General features: G+C 43.4%; 1 protein-coding gene across 1 annotated transcript in view; it reads left to right on the plus strand.

Annotated features, from left to right (window-relative positions):
- The first annotated feature begins 5,543 nt into the window (after positions 1–5,543).
- Positions 5,544–21,871, plus strand: part of bean1 (brain expressed, associated with NEDD4, 1) — a 40,995-nt gene continuing 24,667 nt past the window's right edge. Inside the window, exons 1-2 of the mRNA XM_069712897.1 lie at positions 5,544–5,913; positions 12,918–13,037. Of these exons, the coding sequence (XP_069568998.1) occupies positions 13,013–13,037 (25 nt within the window). The 5' untranslated portion in view covers positions 5,544–5,913; positions 12,918–13,012. The remainder of the gene's footprint in view (positions 5,914–12,917; positions 13,038–21,871) is intronic.

Here is a 21,871-nt window from a genome sequence, read left to right on the forward strand (position 1 = left end):
ACACACACACACACACACACACACACACTTTCAAACCTCCAGAGTGGAGATTTTGTGATTTTGATCTGGCTGACAAATCATGCTGAAATTAGGAACAGATGTGCGTACACCTTCAGGCTCGGCTCATTGTGATGCTACGGTCCCCCACGTCCAGCCACATGTAAAAGTTCAATATCAAGGTGAACATTAAAAAAAAAAAAAAAAACGCTCATTTGTTTCCCTGCCTTACAAAATGATCCATACGACCATAAAAACCCTCATTTCCCCCGTTCACGCCACCCTGCTGTCAGCCAGCGGGTCCTTATTCAGTTCAATCTTATTCATGTAGCACCAAATCACACGTAAAGTCCTTTATAACAGAACTTTACAGCATCGTACAGAGGAACACAACATTTCAACAATTCCCACGTAAAGGTAGAAGGAAAAAAACAACAACAACTGTCCTTCAAGGGAGAAAAAGAAGGAAAAACTTCCTTTGAATAAAAGAACCAATGTTGTCGTTTTTCTGGGAAAGGACGCTTCATTTCAACGTCGGCTTTACAGATGAGACTCTGTAAAAGTAGGTCGTTTACCTTCCAACCGAAACTTGGACATCTTTCTACACCGTGAAGCACCGACTCGACTCCTCCTCATCACATCTACCTGAGCGGCACGACGACCAACACACGACTCTCTGAATTCAGCGCGTGACACTCAAAGCGTCCTCTCCACGGCCCTCCCTGATGAACCCGAATGAGGATCAGGGATGCTTTTAAATAGCTCTCAGTGTGTCCTGCGAGCTGCGCACACACACACACACACACACACACACACACACACACACACACACACACACACACACACACACACACACACACACACACACCAAATCCACTCTGGCATCAGTTATTCAGGCGAGGAGGATAGCTGGGAGATGTGACAGATGTCTGCAGGAAGGAGGGAAAACGAAAAGGAGAGAAAAAGACGGCGAGCGGGAAAAGGAGAGAGAGTTTCCGTCCCGTTCCTCGCTCCTCCCTCAACCTCGCCTCAACTTTGGTCTACTTGCGAGGAGGACGCGGGGACGAGGAACGCTGCGCTATACGGTCACAAAAAAAAAAAAAAAAAAAAACCCAGACCATTAAAGCGAGGCAGGCTTTATCCTTCGAATACGATTACACGGAGACCGCAAATGGATAATCCTTTGAAGCCCGATCAAAGAAAGTCAGAATTTTGAAGTGGTGCTGCAGAACGTGTTTACATGCAAAAAGGAGTTGATACGGGGAGCTGTTTACACGAGTACAGCATGTAATCCGGTTAGAGAACGCTCCTGTCCCATCCCAAGTTGTGATCGTTTGTTAGCGTGGAGAAAGAAGAAAAAAAAAAGCAGCACAGATGAAGAGGAGAGCGGCGCAGCTACCTGTGCAGAAAAACCTCGGCGTTAAATCACACGTGTGACATGATTTTTCCGTGATGCGTTTGGTGCGTGTTGGTTTTTTAGGGGATCATTTCCACTCCCGCTGTTCTATTCCCTGATTTGAACACAATCCTATGCAGAAACGTGTTCGTATAATCCAATAAAAACATCCACTCCCGCATGCTTTAACATCATCAGTTCACATTCTCATACGTTATAAGCGGTGTACAAAACAACTCAAATCCCCCCCCCCCCCAAAAAAATATGACATCACAAAAAAATAAAAAACAATAACTCTCTGTATTGTTAGCGGATGACGTTTAAAACATGAACCTTTGGCTTTAAAGCGCCACTTCAGTTAACAGATGCAGTTCTACCAAAATAACCCCAGAGGGCAGAAACAGACAGATGTTATCATGTAAGGAAAAGGAATGAATTCATGCACTGTTATCGTTTCAAACCCCCGCAGACCCCTTCGGTCATTCCTTACAGATGCCAGTCGTGCATCCGAGCAGCGTTCAAACCCTTTTTCGAAACTGCGATTCTCACGGCAACACCCCCCCTCCCCACCCAACCCCCCTGCCCCCGACATCTCAAAAGACTCAGCGGGTTTGGGGGGAGAAAAATGATGCACAAATTTACCTTGAATTTTTCCACCTTAATGTGATGCTGCAGCCATAGAAAATTGGAAAGTCGAGGATGCATCCAAAAAATGTTTTCTCTATTTGAAGCTCCTTCAAAAGGGAACTTTGGGAAACAAATATCAAAGAGGATTCATTTAAACACTGCAGAACTATGTCACATGAGTAGAAGGAGCTGCTGCTGCTGCTTCATGCAAAAAAACAACAACAAAAAAAAAATCGAAATGTCTCGCATAATTTCACGCACATGAATGTCTAGTTACACCTGACGTTCAGTATCTGGGATCTACTGGGATCTTACAGGAACAGGAAGTCGGGAATACACGTCAACGGGCTTCAACGAGAAAACCGGCTTTCCTGAAATGGATTCAACGGTTTCAAACCTGAACTGAATTTCAACTGAGTTAGACGCATCTCTCCGTCCCATTCAGCTACGAAGAACGTCTCCCATTGTCAGAAACGGACTGATGTTGTTCCTAAAAACCTGCCAACTTGCCTCCTCGCCAACATCTTTCGATAAAAATCTCATAAATAAAAAAAAAAAAAGAAGGTCCGTCTCCATTGTTGTCGCAGAACAGTTTTCTTTTGGCTTGTCTGTGCAAATGTTTCACCGTGGTATGTTTAGTCTGTGGATGTCTCTCACTCACCCACACACCCACACACACGTACACGTACGTTCTGGCCTCGCGACGCGTGTCAGGATTTAGCTTCTTTTATTTGGTTGCTTTTTGTTTTCGCCGGGCCGTAAAGCAGATGTGTCGCCTCGTCTTTGTCCGCGGGAAGACATAAAAGCTGTGGCGTGTATGCTGAGGAGCTAGAACATGGCACTGCCAGATTTAGAGGGGTTCAACTCCCCCCCCCATGTGTAACTCATAGTGGAACAGGATTACTCAGACATACACCCCCCCCCCCTTCATACAGACGCCTACTGGAAACAGGCCTGGTCCTCATTCCTGTTTTTTTTTTTTTTTTTTTTTAAAGTACTGCAGTCAACCATCACAAAAAAGCAAGAGCTGCATCAAACATCCCACTGACACACTGACAAATAAACCTGAGTTCAAAACAGCTGCTACAAAAGCAGGAGCTCTTGCAGATGCAGACATGTCCAACAACTCGTGGGGTTTTTTTTTTCTTCCTGGAACCGCAGACTGCAGACTGTGGTTCCTTGTTTGGCTTTCAAAAAAAAAAAAAAAAAAAAAAAAAGACTACGAGGCTTGTTGGAGTGAATAATCCTCTGGGAGATGTTTTCCTTCACAACAGAGGACTGAATTATCCTTTGTAGGAATGCACACAGTCAAAAATTGTAGGATTTCAACAATGGCTGCCGCTCTGGCTGTTTGACTAACGTCCTGCGAGCTGTAGATACTTGAAGAGGAGGATATTCCTGTCCCTGCCCCCCACCACCCCTCCATTCCCCACCCCCCCATCCTCTCAGTTAGCCCGTCTTTGTTTTTCTTTCATCCATTTCCAGTTGAAAGAATCGTGGACAGTTTAGAGCAGCGGGCCCGGAGCCATAAAGATGGTGACTGAAGTCAAATATAGTGTAAAAACCGTGTATTGACGCTGATGCCTTCAAACACAGCTCGTTTCTTTTGATTTGCTGAGAGGTATGTTTACGTCCAGCGCATTTAAAGGAGTCTGCATATGAATATCAAATTCATCTTGATGCCTGATTGGTTGTGAATCAAATCTAAATGGCAGAGATGAAGGAAAAATACATTTTAACTTGAAAAATGAGGATTGATCCACCGCAGCACTGCTTTTCATGTGATCTGGTTGACTTCCTGGCTTAAAATATTCATTTACCATCTCTTATACTTTTAATGTGCATGCAGAATGAGAGATAGATGATTTATGAACCAACCAAGTGGAAAAAAAAAAAAAAAAACACGAGCTGAACTGACTGAGAAGACTGGCAGCGCTCTGTCGCCACACTGTGGCTGAAAGCAGCAAATACAGCCTGCAGACTTTTTTTGTGCTGTTTTTTTTGTGAAGTTAAAGAGGCTGTCCTACATTTGTATCTAAAATTTCAATGTCATAAGCAAATAGTTTATTCTATCTGGATGAAAAACAACTGCATAAAAGCAGAGGAAACGTTGTGCGTAAAGGTTGCAGGAAGCTGAGACACAAGAGCAGGTTTAAAAAAAAGAACAAAATGGGAACAAAGAATCTGCACGTGAAATGTGTTGGTTTCTAAAGGCCCTGCACGCTCCGCGGGTTGAAGGTAAAAACGAGATCACGTCCCCGTTTATTTATCGGCCTTAATCACAGCAGACATTTTGACTCGTGGTGGTGTGACGGTGTCATCACGGTAATCACGCCACCCCCCCCCCCCACACACCTCTCTCCTAACAGGTGCAGCAAAACTAACCGGGGAAGATCAAACAGTCGGTGCACAACCAACACGGTCCAAGAGTTTAATCAGACCGGACAAATTCAGAATCACTCGTGAGGCTTCGACGGTATCTGAAGTGCTCGGACATGATGTTATAATTATGTTCACGCTTTAAACCCGGCGGACTTCCACTTAGTCACAACATCGTTTATGAAGCGTGACGCTGATGTGGGTGACGAGTCGGAGCTAAAGACCGGCGACCTGTCGAAGGTCTTGGATGAGCTTCAGGTCGGTGATGTTCTCCCACATCAAACCAGGAAAAACAGCTCTTTCGTGACTTTGTGCAAAAAACATCACAACAAATGGAGACATATCGACTCAAATAAACACCTTCCACTCGTGATTTTTATTCCCAGTAGTTTCACGAGGATGTAACCTCCGCTTCACGTGCGCACCGTGCTCCAGTACAACCGCAGTCTGACCTGCAAATGGAGTGGGGTTGTTTTTTTTCCCATGAAGGGTATCACTGGTGGTGTTGCTGCTGCTTTCAAACTGAGGAATTGAACCCACGACTTCCTGACCAGCAGCATATTTGAAAACTAGGACCAAAATATTCTTCTTCTTTTTTTCACAATATCACTGGGCTTTTTTTGTTGTTGTTGTATCTTTAAAAGATATTGCATCGTTCAAACTTTTCCAAAGGCTTTGTATGATGATAGGCTATGCAGTTTGAGTATAATTCAATAATTCCTGTTCAGAACTAATCTGATAGATATTTATAGCTACAGGCGGATTTCTGCACATTAAATCTTTGTAAATCAGAGCATCACTGCGGTTTTTTGGGTTGTTGTTTTTTTCGGGGGGGGGGGGGGGGGGCTGTCGCACCGTCGGGCTATATGCCTGCCCTGGATGATGCGCTTCTCCTCGTCCCGGGCATGACACACTTACCGGGGCTGCAGAGCCGAGCCACGGGACGGAGAGGGAAAAAACCCGAGGACAGGGAGGATGCTGAAGACGCACGTGAGAAAAAGCCGATGATCGGTGACGTTGATCGATAGAGGAACGATCGCAGAGGAAGAAGGGAAATAAAAGGATTTCGGAGGACGGTGTCGGTGCTCGTGGCGACGGTGTGGTGGTGGTGGTGGTGGTGGGGGGACGGGGGGACGGGGGAGTGTTTCGCTCGTGAGGACGGGAGCGCACACGCGGGAGGAGGATGTTTGCTCGGACGATCGGAGCGCCTCTCGGCTCTGTGCTGGTGATCATCGTGCGTCGGGTAAAAATCTCGGGTATCACCGGGAGTTTAACGGAAGCGCTATTCTGAGGAGGTGGGCCAAGTCCCGGGAGAGAGGGAGGGAGGGAGAGAGAGAGAGAGAGAGAGAGAGAGAGAGAGAGAGCGCAAGGGAGGAGGGGGGAGGACCTCCGGACTGGGAGCAAACTGGGATGCTGCTGCTGATGATGATGCTGCTGCTGCGGTCAGTGATGTGAGGCGACATTGAGGAGCTGATGAACGGACTCCTGAGACCTATATTTCAACATTTGTGCAGGTAAGCAGCCTCATCGCGCCCGCGTCGTGCTTTTTTTTGGTCTTTTAAAAAAAAAATTTTTTTTATCTCTCTCTCTCTTTCTCTCTCTCTCTGTCCTCACCCATAAAAACTCTCTCTGTCCTCACCCCATAACAAAAAAAACTGTGACAGCCTCGCGCTGGACTGCTGATAACTACGAAACGAGTACAACACTGTAGATTAAGAGGAGATGTGGTTGTAGTTCATATCTGGAGCACTTGAGAGTTTTTGTGCTGACATCCTCTTCGCAGTGTTTTGCCTCCCACTGAAGGGTATTATGTAATACTCCAAATAGGTGGACTGACAGGAGATTATTATTCAAAGAAAAGAACCTATAAACTAATCAGTTGGGACATAACTGCGATTGCAAGAGTATAATTAGGAGGTGTTTGCACTTAAATATTTCCATTTTATACTCCACTATATTCCATATGCACATTTGATATTAAATGTATGTATAGTTACTGGAGATATATGCACATTTTAATACAAACAAAACAAAACACCAATGCACTCTTACAGATACCCAACAGTGAATACCACAGATAAAATACCTGTTACAACATCAATGCAAATAATCCAATAATCAACATATAACATTGATAAAGAAATCTTTGCAGCCTAATGCGGTCAGTTTTTACTGATATTTTAAGCTCATTTTGATTCTCATACTTTTCCTTATGTAACATCATTGCAGGGCTTGTAGTGGAGTACTTTTGAATCATTGCATTACACTCTCATCCAGTTACTTCCTTCACATCTGCTCGATTGAAATGAATAGGTGACGAATTAGGGGGGAAAAAAACCTGAATTTAGCAAATGTCTCCATACATGAGGGGTGAGTATAGTTTGATGAATATGAAATGTCCTGAACCCTGCAGGCATTTTTTTTTTTTAATGAACAATGCGACAAGTTGGAAACAAAAAGCACAAACTCTATAAAAAAAAAATACCAAAAAACACACATTATATGAGGTGATTGAACTTTAGGTCAATTTACAGCTGGGTACCACAAATACACCAGGGGTCCCTATAGGAGTATTGTAGGCCTGTTATAGTGATTTTATTTTGGATAGCCTCATCTCTGTCTCTCTCTCTCTCTCAGCTTTCCTCCCAGGCTTCCCTCCCACACACTTTAACTCCTTTGTTTCAGCAGTGAAGTACAGTCGAGTGACGAGCCCACAGTTACAGTCGTGCCAGAGAGGAAAGAACATCTCTTCGTCGCTCACATTACAATGGATGCGAAGCATTAATGAATTCGGTTCATAGAAAATCCAAAACGGGTGCAGAAGGCTTTATAAGAGCACACTGGTCGAGATAAACAAAATATACATGGAATTGGATGAAGGGACAACTAAATGATACCAAAAAAAATAAAATGCAGAACGAACGAAAATATTGCTGTGTTGTAAATTGTTTTCTGTGTTCCAGTGTAAAAAGACATACTTCGAGTCCTGACGCGTGCGACTGCTCCGGTGACTGTGGTTCGATCTAAAGGGCCTCACAGTGTCAGGACTGCATGCACTTTCTCAGCTCCGGGCTCCCCAGACGATAACAAAGCCCTGCCACGGGTTATCTGCCTCCAGCCACTCAGCTGTGACGGTCTACGCTGCAAAAAGCACTTTGACTGAGAGCCTGACACTCACACTGTAATCTTTTAACAACTACTATAAACTACGATCGGCCGCTGGATTCGGTATACAGCAGGATTCAGATGGTTGTTGTTTTTAGCCCCGTGAGGCCTCAGATTAGATGGTATCGTTATCGGTAGAAATCTTGCAGTTTAGTCGCGTAAGTGACGCGTGGAGGTTGTGGCTTCGCGCAGATGCGACAAACCGAGGAAGATGTGTTGATCGTAGTGAGTTCAAGGTAATAATCTGCACATTTAAATCGTGGATAGTTTGCGTTCGAACGTCGAGTGAGGATGAAGCACTCCTGTTATGTAAGAAATGAAGAGTAAAACTGACACCAGTAGCAAACTCCGATCATCTGAACTACTAGAAAAAGTCACTTTCAAAACAAAGATTTAACTTTAAATGAATGTATATTTTAGTTGTACGTACTAGTAGTTTTATAATCTAACTGCAAATATAAATAGATGAATTGCTGAGTCCATGTTTTCTTCAGAAATACCCTGACTAATGGATTAAAATCCGATGCATGAAGTAGCCTCGTCCACTCTGAGCATCTTCCTGAGCTCAGTGGGTCTGTAAATCGTTCTGGCTACTGAGAGCAATGATGTCAAAAAACGACCACTTCATCCACAAAAGTTATCTGAATACAGTAACGGTGGAGGACTTGGGGGGAGGGAGGGAGGGAGGGCTTGGGTGGAAGCGCTGAAGGGACGAACACTCATAAAGGGGCTGAAACCTCAGATCCTCTCACTGGGGGGGGGGGGTCGGGCTCGCTGACCCGGCCGTCATGGAAACTGAACTCACGGGTGGGGGTGGGGGGCACGGACGCTCTTACCGCGCGTCCCGCCCGGCTCGACTCGACCAAAACGCGAGCCGGTGTGAGATTGTTGGTGTCGCCGGGACTGACAGGTTGAATGGATGACGGGGCTGTGTGGGCCAAATAGACTGTCACAGAGAGCTGGGAGGAGATGGATGAGAGGAGGGAGAGAGGGACACACACAGAGAGAGAGAGAGAGAGAGAGAGAGAGAGAGAGAGAGAGAGAGAGAGAGAGAGAGAGAGGGAGGAGGGGGGGGGGAGGGAATACCAGGAAGGGAGATGAAGAAATGATGGAGTGCTGTAGTAGCTACAGGCAATACTTGATTCCCTCAGTTTCTCTTTCTCTAACTGGTCCTGTCCCTCACGCCCTCCTTCCTTTTCTTTCCCCATCATTGCCTTGCTTCTGTCCGACCCGGGGAGCGTTGCAATCCCCACAACTGCTGCGACACACTCGAAAACTGAGTTTTCTGGCAACTTATACAATAACTGTCTTTTTCTTGGTTATTACTTTATGTCATTTCTTTGTCTAAGTCACACAGTTATCAACCTAAAAAAAAAAATCATAAAAAAAAAACTCCCCTCGAAGATGTTTTGCGGTAGAGAGAGAGAGAGAGAGAGAGAGCCCACTCTCATGGTCAAATGTCGTCTGGCTTTCTGTGATTTTCTTCTGAAATTTCAAGTCGTATACGCTCTTTTCCTGCTCTTGCCTGCCCACTTTATGGCTTTTCACACGCCTTTCATCTCCAACCAACCCTCTCTGGGGACATTTACACGCGATTTTTGAGAAATTGGCAGTTGTCTGGTGTTGGCAGCGTACGAGCAAACCAACTCTGTAGAGAAATGACATAATTTCCCATTCGAATGTGCATTCAAGTCTAAAAAAAAAATGTATCCACGTTTGTTATCCTCACGCTAATGCTTATTATTAAAGGATCTTATTCGGGGTTTTTTGTTTTCCACCGTCAGCGTCTGAGGTTGTATTTGTGTCCAAATGTCTTCGCAGCTGTGATGCGATGGCGTTGACTGTTTTAGACTCGCAACACGCGGCCACCGTCAGAAAACAAGGCTCGGAGACGATCTCCTCGTTGAGTAACTCGAAACTTAACTCGCGATGACGGAAATCAGCTTCAAGATTCTTTGACGCGGTTAAAATTCCTGAAATTTGGCCGAAGATCTGCTGCAAAGATCTGGTTCGGGTGTGAAGCTGCGGTTGAACTTCGGACGTTGGCCTCGACTTCATTATTCACGCTGAAACCATCTGACTGTAGTTACATCGCGTTCATTTATCGAAGGAGCTTTCCACGCAACAAAGCTCCTCTGAACAGCTGTAATTCCTCATTTATTGGTTATTGCAGGATTTAAAGCGCTTTCATTTGTAAAGCAGTGATTAACACAAACATGCTCTGTAGCAAAAGTTACAACAAAAAAGTGAATAACTTTGCCATCTAACCATCGGATTACATAATACATGTAACTATGCAGTCAAATGAGAAAGAGTCCATTTGAATCTGACCATCCAACTATTTCTTATTCTTCCCGAGCGTTAAAGACTTTTTTAGGGTTTTATTCTTACTGTATCTCATTTGAAATAATGCGGACTCTTCTTTTCGCGTTTTATTTTCACATCTAGTTACCTTGATCTATTTATCCATCATCTTTAAAGTGTAGATTTTAGTTGCTAAATAAAAAAGGATGCTGCTGCTGCTGCTGCTTACTAAAAAAACCCGCCACTGTTAGTACACAACGCAGATTTCTTTTTCATGTTATTTAACTGATATCTACTTTTACTGTAGCGTCAGTTCTTCCCGCTGCATCGGGTGTTGGGTTGGAGTTGACACAAATCCTGTGAGCTCTGTTCTCCATCTCTCTCTCTCTCTCACACACACACACACACACACACACACACACACACACACACACACACACACACACACACACACACACTGTGGGCTGTTCTCACCCCAGTCTTGTGCTGAGAGAAAGAGGGAGATAGTTCAGTCTAGCTCTCAGAGTGTGTCGTCTGTAATATCTGTCTGTGCGAGCGGGGACAGTTATGTAACGACAATGCAGAAAGCATCGTAGGTTCATGAGTCACAATCGCTTGCGCGCACACACACACACGCACACACACACACACACACACACACACACACACACACACACACACACACACACACACGCACACACACGCACACACATGCACGCCGGCTCCCTGCGCACGCTCCGTCTGCGGACAGGAAGTGAGGGATTACAATCTCAACGCGCGCTCCAGGATTTATCCGAAATCGGAAGAAACGCAGCGCGACGCCTCGTCGCTTCGGCTCGACGACGACGACGCGTTCGACGACGTCGGGACGCGTTGTTACCCGACAGCCCCCCGAGCCTCGCAGGCCCACGTCTGCACTTGTTCTGGACGCTTCGGGGCGATCTTTATCGCGACAAAGACGCTCATTAGAAGACGCAACTCAGCTCAGATGCTGAGAATTTGAAAGAAATCGAGGACATTGGAAGAGATCGTCCCCTCTTTGGATGAAACACGGTGCAGCTGGAGCTTTGTGTGAAAACAAAAAAATGAATAAAAAAAAAATGGCACATTACCAAAACATATGTAGGTTGTAAAAGTTACAGATACAAAAGTAAAGGGCCAGTTTAAAACACAAGCCGTTAATGACTGTATTTAGGGTGTTAAGGAAAAGCACTGAAGAATATTTTCTGTTAAAGGCGGATTTTTTCTTTCTTGCTGGAGACCTGATGACATAAAAATCTAAATGTATAATTTCACACATTTATCATGACTCAACATCGTTACTTAAAAAACTCAACCACGCACATCCACAAAAATAAATTCCTTTGATGACGATAAAAAAACCAAAAAAAAAACCTGTTGCCTACTTTTGACTGATTTGAAACATTTCCATGGATTTGCGCTGTTATTAAATTATAAAGTTAACATGTCTGACTGCGTCGAAGCAACAACTTTAGTAGGAATGAAGTGAAGAGGTTTATAGTTCGGGCCGATTCAGGTGACCCCGAACCATCCTTTAGTCATGCTGCTAGACTTCCCATGATGCATTGGTCACCTCTACTCTCTCTACAGCATGTCATTTTTTTTTTTTTAATGTGTTTAAAACCAAATGCTTTTCACGTGTTTGTCTTATTTCAACTCGTATCATTTTTTTCTGCGTGTTCTGTATATTAACAACGTTGGTGTTGTTATTGGCTTGCTGTACGTTCTGGCGTGTGCAGTGTTTGTGATTGTAACGTGTATCGGGAAAGTGTCGCGATTTGATTCTCCGCTCGCAATGGAAACGATTGATCAACCGATGGATGAATGGAAGTTGGAGGAGGTCCAGCAAACTTTGGCCTGAAGTAACCTCAAGCCTAAACAGCACTGTGGAAAATACAAGATTAGTTTGTATTTCAAATATGGATTAAAAAATAAAATAAAATACACAGGCTGTCAGAAGCAGCTTTATATTTCCTGAAGAGTAAAAAAAACAAAACATGTCTGCAGAAAGGCTGCTATAAAATCCCCCAAAATAAAGTTGTTTTTACGTGTATAGTTTATTTTTTCATTCAACAAGTCTGCATAAGGTCTTTTAAATTGTGTGTTCTATGTGTTTTCATAATAATATTTATTACAATCATGATATTTTCATAGTTTTAGTCATTTTTTGCTGTCGAATTACAACTACAGTATACAGTATTACAAAAAGTATTACAGCAGCCGCATTTGTGTGTGTGTGTGTGTGTGTGTGTGTGTGTGTGTGTGTGTGTGTGTGTGTGTGTGTGTGTGTGTGTGTGTGTGTGTGTGTAGTTCAGGTATTGATTGGAACATTTCAACCCCGTGGCCATGTTCCGGAAAAGAGCAATGAACACACGCGTACAAAAACACACACACACACACACACACACACACACACACACACACACACACACACACACACACACACACACACACACACACACACACACACACACACACTCGTAGGCTGGCGTGGGCGGCCACACACACACACACACACACACACTACCTGGGGCTTTATAAACAGCCGGGCTTGGAGGTAGTGACTCGCACATCAGTCTCTCTCTCTCTCTCCCTCCCTCCCTCCCTCCCTCTCTCTCTCTCTCTCTCTCTCTCCCTCCCTCCCTCTCTCTCTCTCTCTCTCTCTCTCTCTCTCTCTCTCTCTCTCTCTCTCTCTCTCTCTCTCTCTCCCTCCCTCTCTCTCTCTCTCTCTCTCCCTCCCTCTCTCTCTCTCTCTCTCTCCCTCCCTCTCTCTCTCTCTCTCTCTCTCCCTCTCTCTCTCTCTCTCTCTCCCTCCCTCTCCCTCCCTCTTTCTCGCTCTCTGTAAAACAACCCAGCTTCTCTCACTTTCTTTTTTTCATTTCTCTCATGCGCCATCTACCCGCCCGTTGTTTTTGTTTTTTTTCCCCTCTCGAACGCCCCTCACATTTTCCTCCCGCTAACGCGCCGCTCGTCCTGTCTCTCCATCCTCCCCACCCCCTCCCCCTCCCCCCTCCCCCCGTCTCTGTAGTTACATGCACAGCGCCGCTGCGTGCTGGAGACCAGTTGAAGTTGGCTTCCTGCCTGTTGAGATGTGCCAATAGGAAACACTGTGAACAGGGGTTCATGCTGATGAAATTGATCTGCTCAGGTAAGACACGTCACTCTTCTTTCTGCCTGCTTTGTTTTTGAGGTTTTGCTTGTGTGCTTTAATTAGTCTCCTGGTATTAAAGTGTTATTTATTCTGCAGATATACTGAGGGGGTTGGTAGGAGGAGGGGGGGGGGGCGCTGGATTTTTCTTGACTGACACAACTTGTGATTCCTTTCTTGTCATTGTGCTGGAAAGGTTTTGTTTTTTTTCCCCTAAAATATGAGACAGACAAAGAGACGGATGTTTTCCTTGGTTTAACATTACGTTTAATATCCGATAAAACCGGATTTTTTTTATATATATATAACAAAACACGACAGACAAAAATCCGATATTTGCTTAATTAACTGTTTTAAGGTGTCAAATAAATAAAATGACGAGCTTACAAGATTATAAACTATATTTAAACTATGTGGTGATAAACCGTTATGTTTACTACCCTACTGAGCTGTACATTTGTTCTTATAATCAGTGCTAGAGTACAACGTACGGTGGTTTTATTTAAATAATAACAAGTCTGAGTAGATGTTTTGTGGGTTAATAATCGTGATCACGGTATGCAGAAATGAGATAAAACTACATTGTTGTATTTGTTTAGAAATCTTATAAAACAAATGAAATGCATAGCACGAGAGAATGTTAAATGTCGGGCAGGTATGTAATGAAAAGCGTATAAAAACTCACATTTAATATTGATCATCGGACTAGGTTGTACAGAACAGTCTCTGGTGATGAGGCTGAAAATTTAAACATGTAATTGAAATCATCAGATCCGGTACGAATGTAACTGCATTATGTCTTAAGGCAAAAAAAACAGAATTATTATAATAATTTTTAGTGCTGCCAAATGAAATCACAACAAAATCAGAAGAAGCAGAGGAGTCGTGTCCTGTGTGCTCGTACAGTATCGTTTCGATCTGTTGTCGTTGTTGTTGTGGGTATCCTTTTTGTGTATTTTTAGCCGGGTTACAGGTTGAGCTTTTAAACTCCAGAGAACAAGGTAGACGTATTTATAGCAAGCTTCCCATCTCAATAAAAGATGAATCGCTGCCTTATGCAACAACTCCTGACCACACTGGAGGCAGGAAAAAGAGAGCGGCGGAGGGAGGAACAGATGGATGGAGGGGATAGATGAACAGATGGACGGCTGGACGGACGGACGGACAGATGCAGGTCTCTTATAGATGTGCGTTTTTTTCTTGACACGGTTGCCCTCCAAGAAAAGTTACCCGTCCTCCCCTCCTTCCTTGTTCCCCCGCTCCCATGAATCTCTCCGGCTTCCTCTCCATCTGACTCTCCATCCTTTTGATGCCTCCTTTATATTCCTCGTTTCTCTCTCACCCTTTAACGTCTCCCTCGTTCTCTCCCACTTTTTTTTTTCCACTCCCCCCACCCTCCTCTCTGATCTATTATTCACATCCCTCTCTGATTCTTCCTCTCCCTCCCCTGACACCTGAAATCTCTCCATCCCCCCTCCAGGGCGTTTAGACCTCCACCGACAGTGCCTCCCTCCCCAGGAAAAAAAAAAATAGAGTGATGAATAAAAGAACAGAGCGAGGAGACAGATAAAAAGCTTTGGGACGGGCGGCTCTATAGATATGCCGAGGTGTTTGCTCTCGTGCCGTATTGTACAGGTTGACATTTTACAGTCCTGTGTTAATTCTACAAAAAAAAAAAAAAAAGCCCGCTTCCTGACCATGTATGATTCAGTATTTAAAAAAAAAAACACCCACTCAGTTGTTGTTGGACATCAGGATCGTAGGTTTTGTAATCGAGTGCTGCTTTCTCCAATGGTACGTGCCTTGGTTGCATCCAAGATGCATATAAAACATCAAAAACAAATATCTGACATTGATAACTTTTACAAAATTGCAGACACAAAGCAGAGGAGGAGAGCATTTATGGTTTATTTTAATAATCTGAATCTAATAATCTGATATTCTACTTCACGGTTGACGTAACTCGGCGGCTGCTGGTGATGAGGATGCGGTTTATTACTAGAATGTGTGTTATTTATGACTGTTATGGTGGTAATGCTAATATTTAGTGCGTACAATAAATTTGCCGTTTCCAATGATTAGGCCAAGTGACTACCATTTGAAAAATATGGTTGCCGCACCCAAATGCACAGAAAATAGAACTGATTATTGAACTTTCCCTGGAGTCTGAGCCTGGTCCTGTCGGAGGTTTCTTCCTGCTCAAAGGAGGTTTTTTTCTCCTTTTAAAGAGGAGTTTTTTTCCCCCTAGTTTACGTGGGAATTGCCGGGTCTGTCTATATAATGTTCTAAAGTTCTGTTGCAAGGACTTTACTGTATTAAGCGCCCCATTTTGTGATTTGGCGCTCTATAAATAAAATAAAATAGAATTGGAAAAACAAGGGTTTTGAAACCTTTATAAGTGACGCAGCTTCAGGCGTGAGAGCTATGAGAGCTTAACGCACAGCAACCTAAGAAAACATACGCAAATAAACAAAATACAAACTGACTAAGAAAAATATCTGTTACTGTCATCACCAAATAAATATTACGGCAAAGTGAGAAAACACAACCGATAACTTAAACCTGGTCAAACATTTTTTTTTTTTTTTAAATTAAAGTAAAACTGCAAGTACAGACGACAGAGGAGACGTTTCCAAAGGACAACTAAAAGTGATGCTGGGACACACTCATTGTTGCCATGGTGACTCATTAAGTTTCTCAAAGTTGACCAAGTGACAGTGGTGTTGTTGTTCTTATTTCTTTGCTCAACTTTTTGTTTTGATTGCGTGATTCACACGCCGGTTTTCTCCCTTTGAAACACCTTTTGTGAAACGTGCTGTGAAACCGGCGGACGTGTCGTCTGCAGTTCGCCTGCGTTTTGTCTGTTGACACAGTTTTTCACCGAGCTGCATATTCGGGCGTCTTTCAACAGTGTAAAGCAGGCCGACGACGTGGACCACATGGCAGCAGTTTGTGCCTGCGGGTTGCTGCTGCTGCGCCTCAGAGGAGAGCCGGCTACTGCCAACTGCCAGCAAAAACATCCACATCTGCCCTCTTTTTTTTTTTTTTTTTTTTTTTTTTTTTTTACAAAGGGGAAATGCTGTCAGGGAAGATATTTACAGAGTAAACATCTGACTTAGCAAAGGGATTTGCTGATATATTTTCCTGCAAATGTGTGTGTTAAAATTGAGAAAAATAAACAGTAAACTGGGCAAATAGCTGTTAAAACACTGGAGTAAGTTTTTTCCGGTAAAATTGCAGGAATTAGAAAAAAAAAAAAAAAAAAAAAAAAGCTTTTTTTTTTTGTTAAGCATTACCTGGTAAACAATATGTCATCAATTCCTGTGATAATAATCATGTTTTAACCTTATATTCAATCTTTTATTGAACTTATTGAAAATAAAAAAAAAATAAAAAACTCTAAGAACAACTACTAAGTAAACACTAATACATAATCACGTCTTCTTAAAATAGGCGTTTAATTCGATCATTTTAATGCGAAGACCACATTTTCCACTGCACGAAGTTTGTTTTGGTGGTGAAAGGAAAGGAGTTGAACCGTGCTGATTCTAAATGAGGAGTCATTTTCATTCATAAAGCGAGTTTAGTTTAAAAAGACTACTTAACGCAGTAATACTTTCAGCGCAGCTATTGTTGTCAACCCTTTTTTTTTTGGGGGGGGGGGGGATGCGGGAATTTATAAACATTACAAGCTTCCACAAATATTGCGGAGACGGCTTGAATTTGCATTCATTATTTTGATCTCCAGAGCATAATAGTGCCATAGTTTATGACCTTGACAGATAAAGGTGCAGCCGTGTCAAAAAAAAAAAAAAGTTGCAGATTATTTAAACAAACATGAGGATGTGTGTATTTCATGTATCAGTTCACACTTATTGTATTGTGCATGTGTTCATTTCAAGGACCTGTGGTTGGTAGTGCGAGGGTTGTGTGTTAGTGTGTGTGTGCCCACCTGTGTTATCGCTGCAAAAAGATGAAAGGCTATAACACAATCTACATATTAGAGCACCTGCATGCACGTGCATCAGAAGGCACATCTGAAATGGAATCTCCTTCTGTTCCCCCTCGCTGCACACATCATCTATCCATCTATCAGAGCCGCACAATGCCTTGCCTTCACGCCGCCGAGCCATCAATCATCACATTCCCATGCTTTATGGAAATAGGGGGGGGGGGAGACTGCATTTAACGGCATTTTGCCTCCCATCTCATCCTCCTATCTTTCTTTGTCCGTATGTCCCTCCGTCCGCCCGTCCGTCCGTCCGTCCTCTCCCAATCTACTCTCAGTGTAAGGTCGTTTATTTAAATCAATTTAAATGGATATGAGGCGTGTGCATATGAGAGCAGATTTCACGGCCCGGCAGGTCAGCAAATACCAAAGCTGTTCCACCTCACTAACCGCCCGATCAGGGCCCGTAGACAATTAATACACACCACAGGTGGGCGAGGTTGTGTGTGTGTGTGTGTGTGTGTGTGTGTGAGGAGAGCGATGAAAGGAAAGTGAATTGTGAGCAGAACAAGACTATCTATCTATCTATCTATCTATCTATCTATCTATCTATCTATCTATCTATCTATCTATCTATCTATCTATCTATCTATCTATCTATCTATCTATCTATCTATCTATCTATCTATCACCTGAGGACGAGGGGGTGATGAAGCATGGCTGAAATAAAAAAAGGAAGCATGGCATCTAGATGAAACAAAGGGAGCAGTTAACAGGAGCCCGGCGTCGGGGAGCGAAATGGGCATCGGGGGGGAAAACAGTGTCGTTCTCGAGGGGGAAGCGGGAGAAAAGAGAGGTGCGGAAAGAGAAATTGAGGGAGGTGGCTTGGAACGGCTGAAAGAATAAGAAAAAGAGGGGGAGTGGGGGGGTGGGGGTGAGGAGAGGAAGGAGAACTGAAGGGTAAATGTCTTTGCTAATGTCTTTGGTGCCAATATTGACTAACGCCGGCTCCCTTTAACTCCAGTACACCGGCTGCATCCTCCTCCTCCTCAGTTCATTAGCTCCGTCATTTAAAAATGGACGTATTGGCTCAGCTGTTCAATGTCACCGTGCTGGATGGATGGATGGATATGTAGAGTGTAAGACACTAAAAGGACAGCACGGCTGCAGAGTTAAGCTTATTTGGTACAAAAAAAATACAGTTTTACGCTTATGATTTCCAAAAAACTCAATTTAAAAAAAAAAAAAAAAAGTTTTTCCATTCCTTTTACAACATTAGCTTTCCTTCAGGTTTAATTGCAGTTTGAAATTAGCTTCCTTAAGTGAAATTAATGAGCAGATTATTTTTTTTAATATGGTTTTACACTTTATCAACGTAGCAAGTAGTGAATGGCAGCTGTTAATTCAGAGGTTTGAGGTCAGCTGTCAATAGGCTGAAGGAAAACAAGCAAACAAGGACGTTAAGAGGTCAAACCTGTTCTTTCTTTCATGACGTATGAAGCACTTTAAAGCCTCAAGTCTGGATGAGATTAGAAATCAGAGTTTCTTCACCTCAAGATTTACGTCGAGTGCCCGGAAAGGTAGTATGGATGACCGTAGATAAGGTGAACTGGTTATGTTTTGGACTTTTATGTAAGTTTGCATCCTTTCCTAACTAACACTTGTATTTAAAAAAAATAAAAAAAAAAATGAAGATCCATCATTCTCAAACGTTTACTGTTGTGCAGATATTCTACAAAGCGTTATTAAAGATGTTGGCAAAAAAGAAAGAATACAAAGGTATTGAAGGAAGTCCGAGGAGTTGCAAATTCATTCAATCTCAGCCGTCTTTAGCGGGTTGAGATTCCCTCCTGCTGTGTCACATCTACCCCGAGGCAGGTTGATTGGCGGCTGAAGATCGTGGGAGTAAGAAGCTGTGACGTGGGCCGACAAACCCGACTCGGGGCAGGTGCGCCAGCTTAAACGGATGCGGGGGACGGAATCGCCTGACTATTTCGAGAGCATTCAAGTGTGAATATACGTGAATGGCGCACTCGAACCCGGTCCGCAGATTGACTCTGGAACGATGAACGCTTCTCACCCTGAACGGTCGCCATTGTGGCTTCAGTAAACGGAAAGGGAGGGACTGTTAACCCCGCGGCGTCTGAGCAAAGCTGCGGCTGTTGCGTAACGTCACATTATCCCAATGCCAGCTTTACATGTCCACAGTGAAGAGCTGATTTGTCAGTGCTGTGAGATACAGAAGCCGTCGGTGTGTTAATTGTACGCGTGAAACAGAAGACATGAGAAACAATGGAATAACTAAACAAACCCAGCAGACGTGTCGGTAGCCAGTAAGTCCACAACAGCAGTGTACCATTTGTCATTATTCACATACTTAAAGTAGAAGTACGAACATGCCAGTGTACTAAATGTGAGTGTGGTGTGCCATTTTTAGACACCACCCTTTTCTCTCATCTGTTCAGAGGAAATTACCCAAATTCCAAAACTAATTAAAACATTAAATTAAATGTTTAATTGAATTAGCGCTTAATGATGATCACCGCGATGTAACAGAAAAGCCTATTTTTATTCCGTGCAGGAGTCATTTCGGTGAGAAAACAAGCCTTGAATATCAGATTTGATATGTTTTGATAATTTTTCTAAAATAAACCAAAGAAGAAATAGATGAAGGACGGATGTTTATTGATACTTCATCCGATTGCTCACAGCTGTCATTTCTGAGGATGGATGGATTGATGGATTGGTGGTTTGCAATACATTTCTAATCATTTCACGACACTCCATCATGTTGCGCAACATGTCTGATCCATAAAAGTGTTGGTGTGTGTGTGTGTGTGTGTGTGTGTGTGTGTGTGTGTGTGTGTGTGTGTGTGTGTGTGTGTGTGTGTGTGTGTGTGTGTGTGTGTGTGTGTGTGTGTGTGTGTGTGTGTCTGTGTGTCTGTGTCCGGAAGGGAAAAGGCTACAGAGCCGGGTGTGTGCAAGAGCTGTTTTAACATGATTAAACATCGCCTCTTGCTCCCCTCTCCTCATCTATCTCATCATCTACTCCTTCCTCTCCACCACCCTTTTTCTCGCCCATCATTATCCCCGACACGGCACTTCTGTGAACGGCGGGGAAGGGAGGGAGAAAGCAGGAACCACACAGGGATTCACACACTGAGGGAGAAAAGAAAGCGAGGTGTGAGAGTGAGCGTGAGGCGGGGAGGGTCAGCGAGACATCAGTCTTCTAATTCAAAAGGGAGACATCCGTCTGAAATGGGTTTTCTGTGATATGACGTTACGACCATTTGGGCTTTTATTTATGTGACTGCTCCGGTTGGCCCTGTGCCCCGAGACTGGATTGGGTGTAATCGTACTGACAGAAAAAACGTCCTGCAGGTTGTCTTTAAGGTTATCAGAAATAAGACAGATGAGGAAATCCTGCTACGTTGACTCCATGATGTATTGTATGAAGCTACGAAATGAAAAAAGAAAAAGAAAAAAAACCCATTATATTTTGAGATGTTACATCGTCCGTTTCCAAAGCTGCTCCGAGTTGAATTTTCACCGAGCCGTATGTGTTGGTTCTCTGAGGTTAAAACTGCCCAGCTGGGCATGTGGCTGCCTGTCAAACTCTCAGTGGACACCCCTGCCTCTCATTCTTTTTTTCCTTTTTTTTTAAATGTCAGAACAATTTCACAGCTTTTACGTGTCTATTCAGGCCAGAGGTGATATTGCTGTTAGAGAGATTATTGTGTAAGAGGCAAGACAAAAGATCCTTTTATTTTTTGGGACCCGGGACACAGATAAGAACTTTCTTTGTTGTTAAGATGTTTATTCCAGCATGCATTAAGGGGCGACCGCCTTTTCAGAGTCAGATTAAAAAAATACAAAAGTGTCTGCGATGGCACGCACAGATTTCTAAATGGACACTCGAGCCCGGTGTTTGAGTCTGCTCGCGTTTTACCATCTTGTCAGTCTTTCGGAGGAAACGATGCGTAGACCGAAAGGAACAGAAGTGGGGCAAACGAGTGCGGCTGTCACCGTACAGCCGAGTGTGACGGGATGAGACACCCGTCAATCAAGCACAAAAAAAAACAAAAAAAAAAACACACGCAGACGCAAAAGTTGAACCGAAATGTTGTGTGTGAAGCGACAGCGACGGCCTGAAACTGTTCACTTGTCGGGAAGGTGAAGAACAAGGGAGGACAGTTGTGTTGAGACTTTACTGTAAAGTGTGTGTGTGTGTGTGTGTGTGTGTGTGTGTGTGTGTGTGTGTGTGTGTGTGTGTGTGTGTGTGTGTGTGTGTGTGTGTGTGTGTGTGTATTTTCTGCCGTCTTTATTGACCAATCGTGGCTGGATTTAAAGCACTCACTGAATTTATGTGGTTCTTTTCACCAATCAGGATGGCTTTATCGTGGCTATTAACCAATCACAACTTGATCTGCAGTGTTTTATTGGTCAATCACAACTGGATTTACAGAGATGACTGACCAATCACAGACGGATATACTGCCATCACTGTCAGTGATTATTTTCATTTCGGTGCAGACCGCATGAGTTTGTGTGACTCGTATTTGCATTTAAACTTTTTTTTTTTTTTTAAATGAAATACACATTTTTAGGCATCATTTATTTGAACACGTATTTTTTTTTCTGTGACACAACCAGACCACATCCAGGAAACAAGGCAGTCTGAATATAGCCTTGGTGCCAAGCGTGAACCTCAAACCATCTCAACTGAATCCAGAAACAACCAGAATAAATATAGAACAAAATTAGTAAGTCTGAACAAAGCCTCTCACTTAAAAAATAAATAAATCAGTATCTACAATATTTATCCATTTATCCTCATTGTGTGCGTGCTGACAAAGCAGATCTAAAATTTATAGACTAATCAGAC

Source organism: Brachyistius frenatus, unplaced genomic scaffold, assembly GCF_029030835.1.
Source record: "Brachyistius frenatus isolate BFR_SWC_R1_liver_20210118 unplaced genomic scaffold, ASM2903083v1 Contig_113, whole genome shotgun sequence".
NCBI classification, from domain to species: domain Eukaryota; kingdom Metazoa; phylum Chordata; class Actinopteri; family Embiotocidae; genus Brachyistius; species Brachyistius frenatus.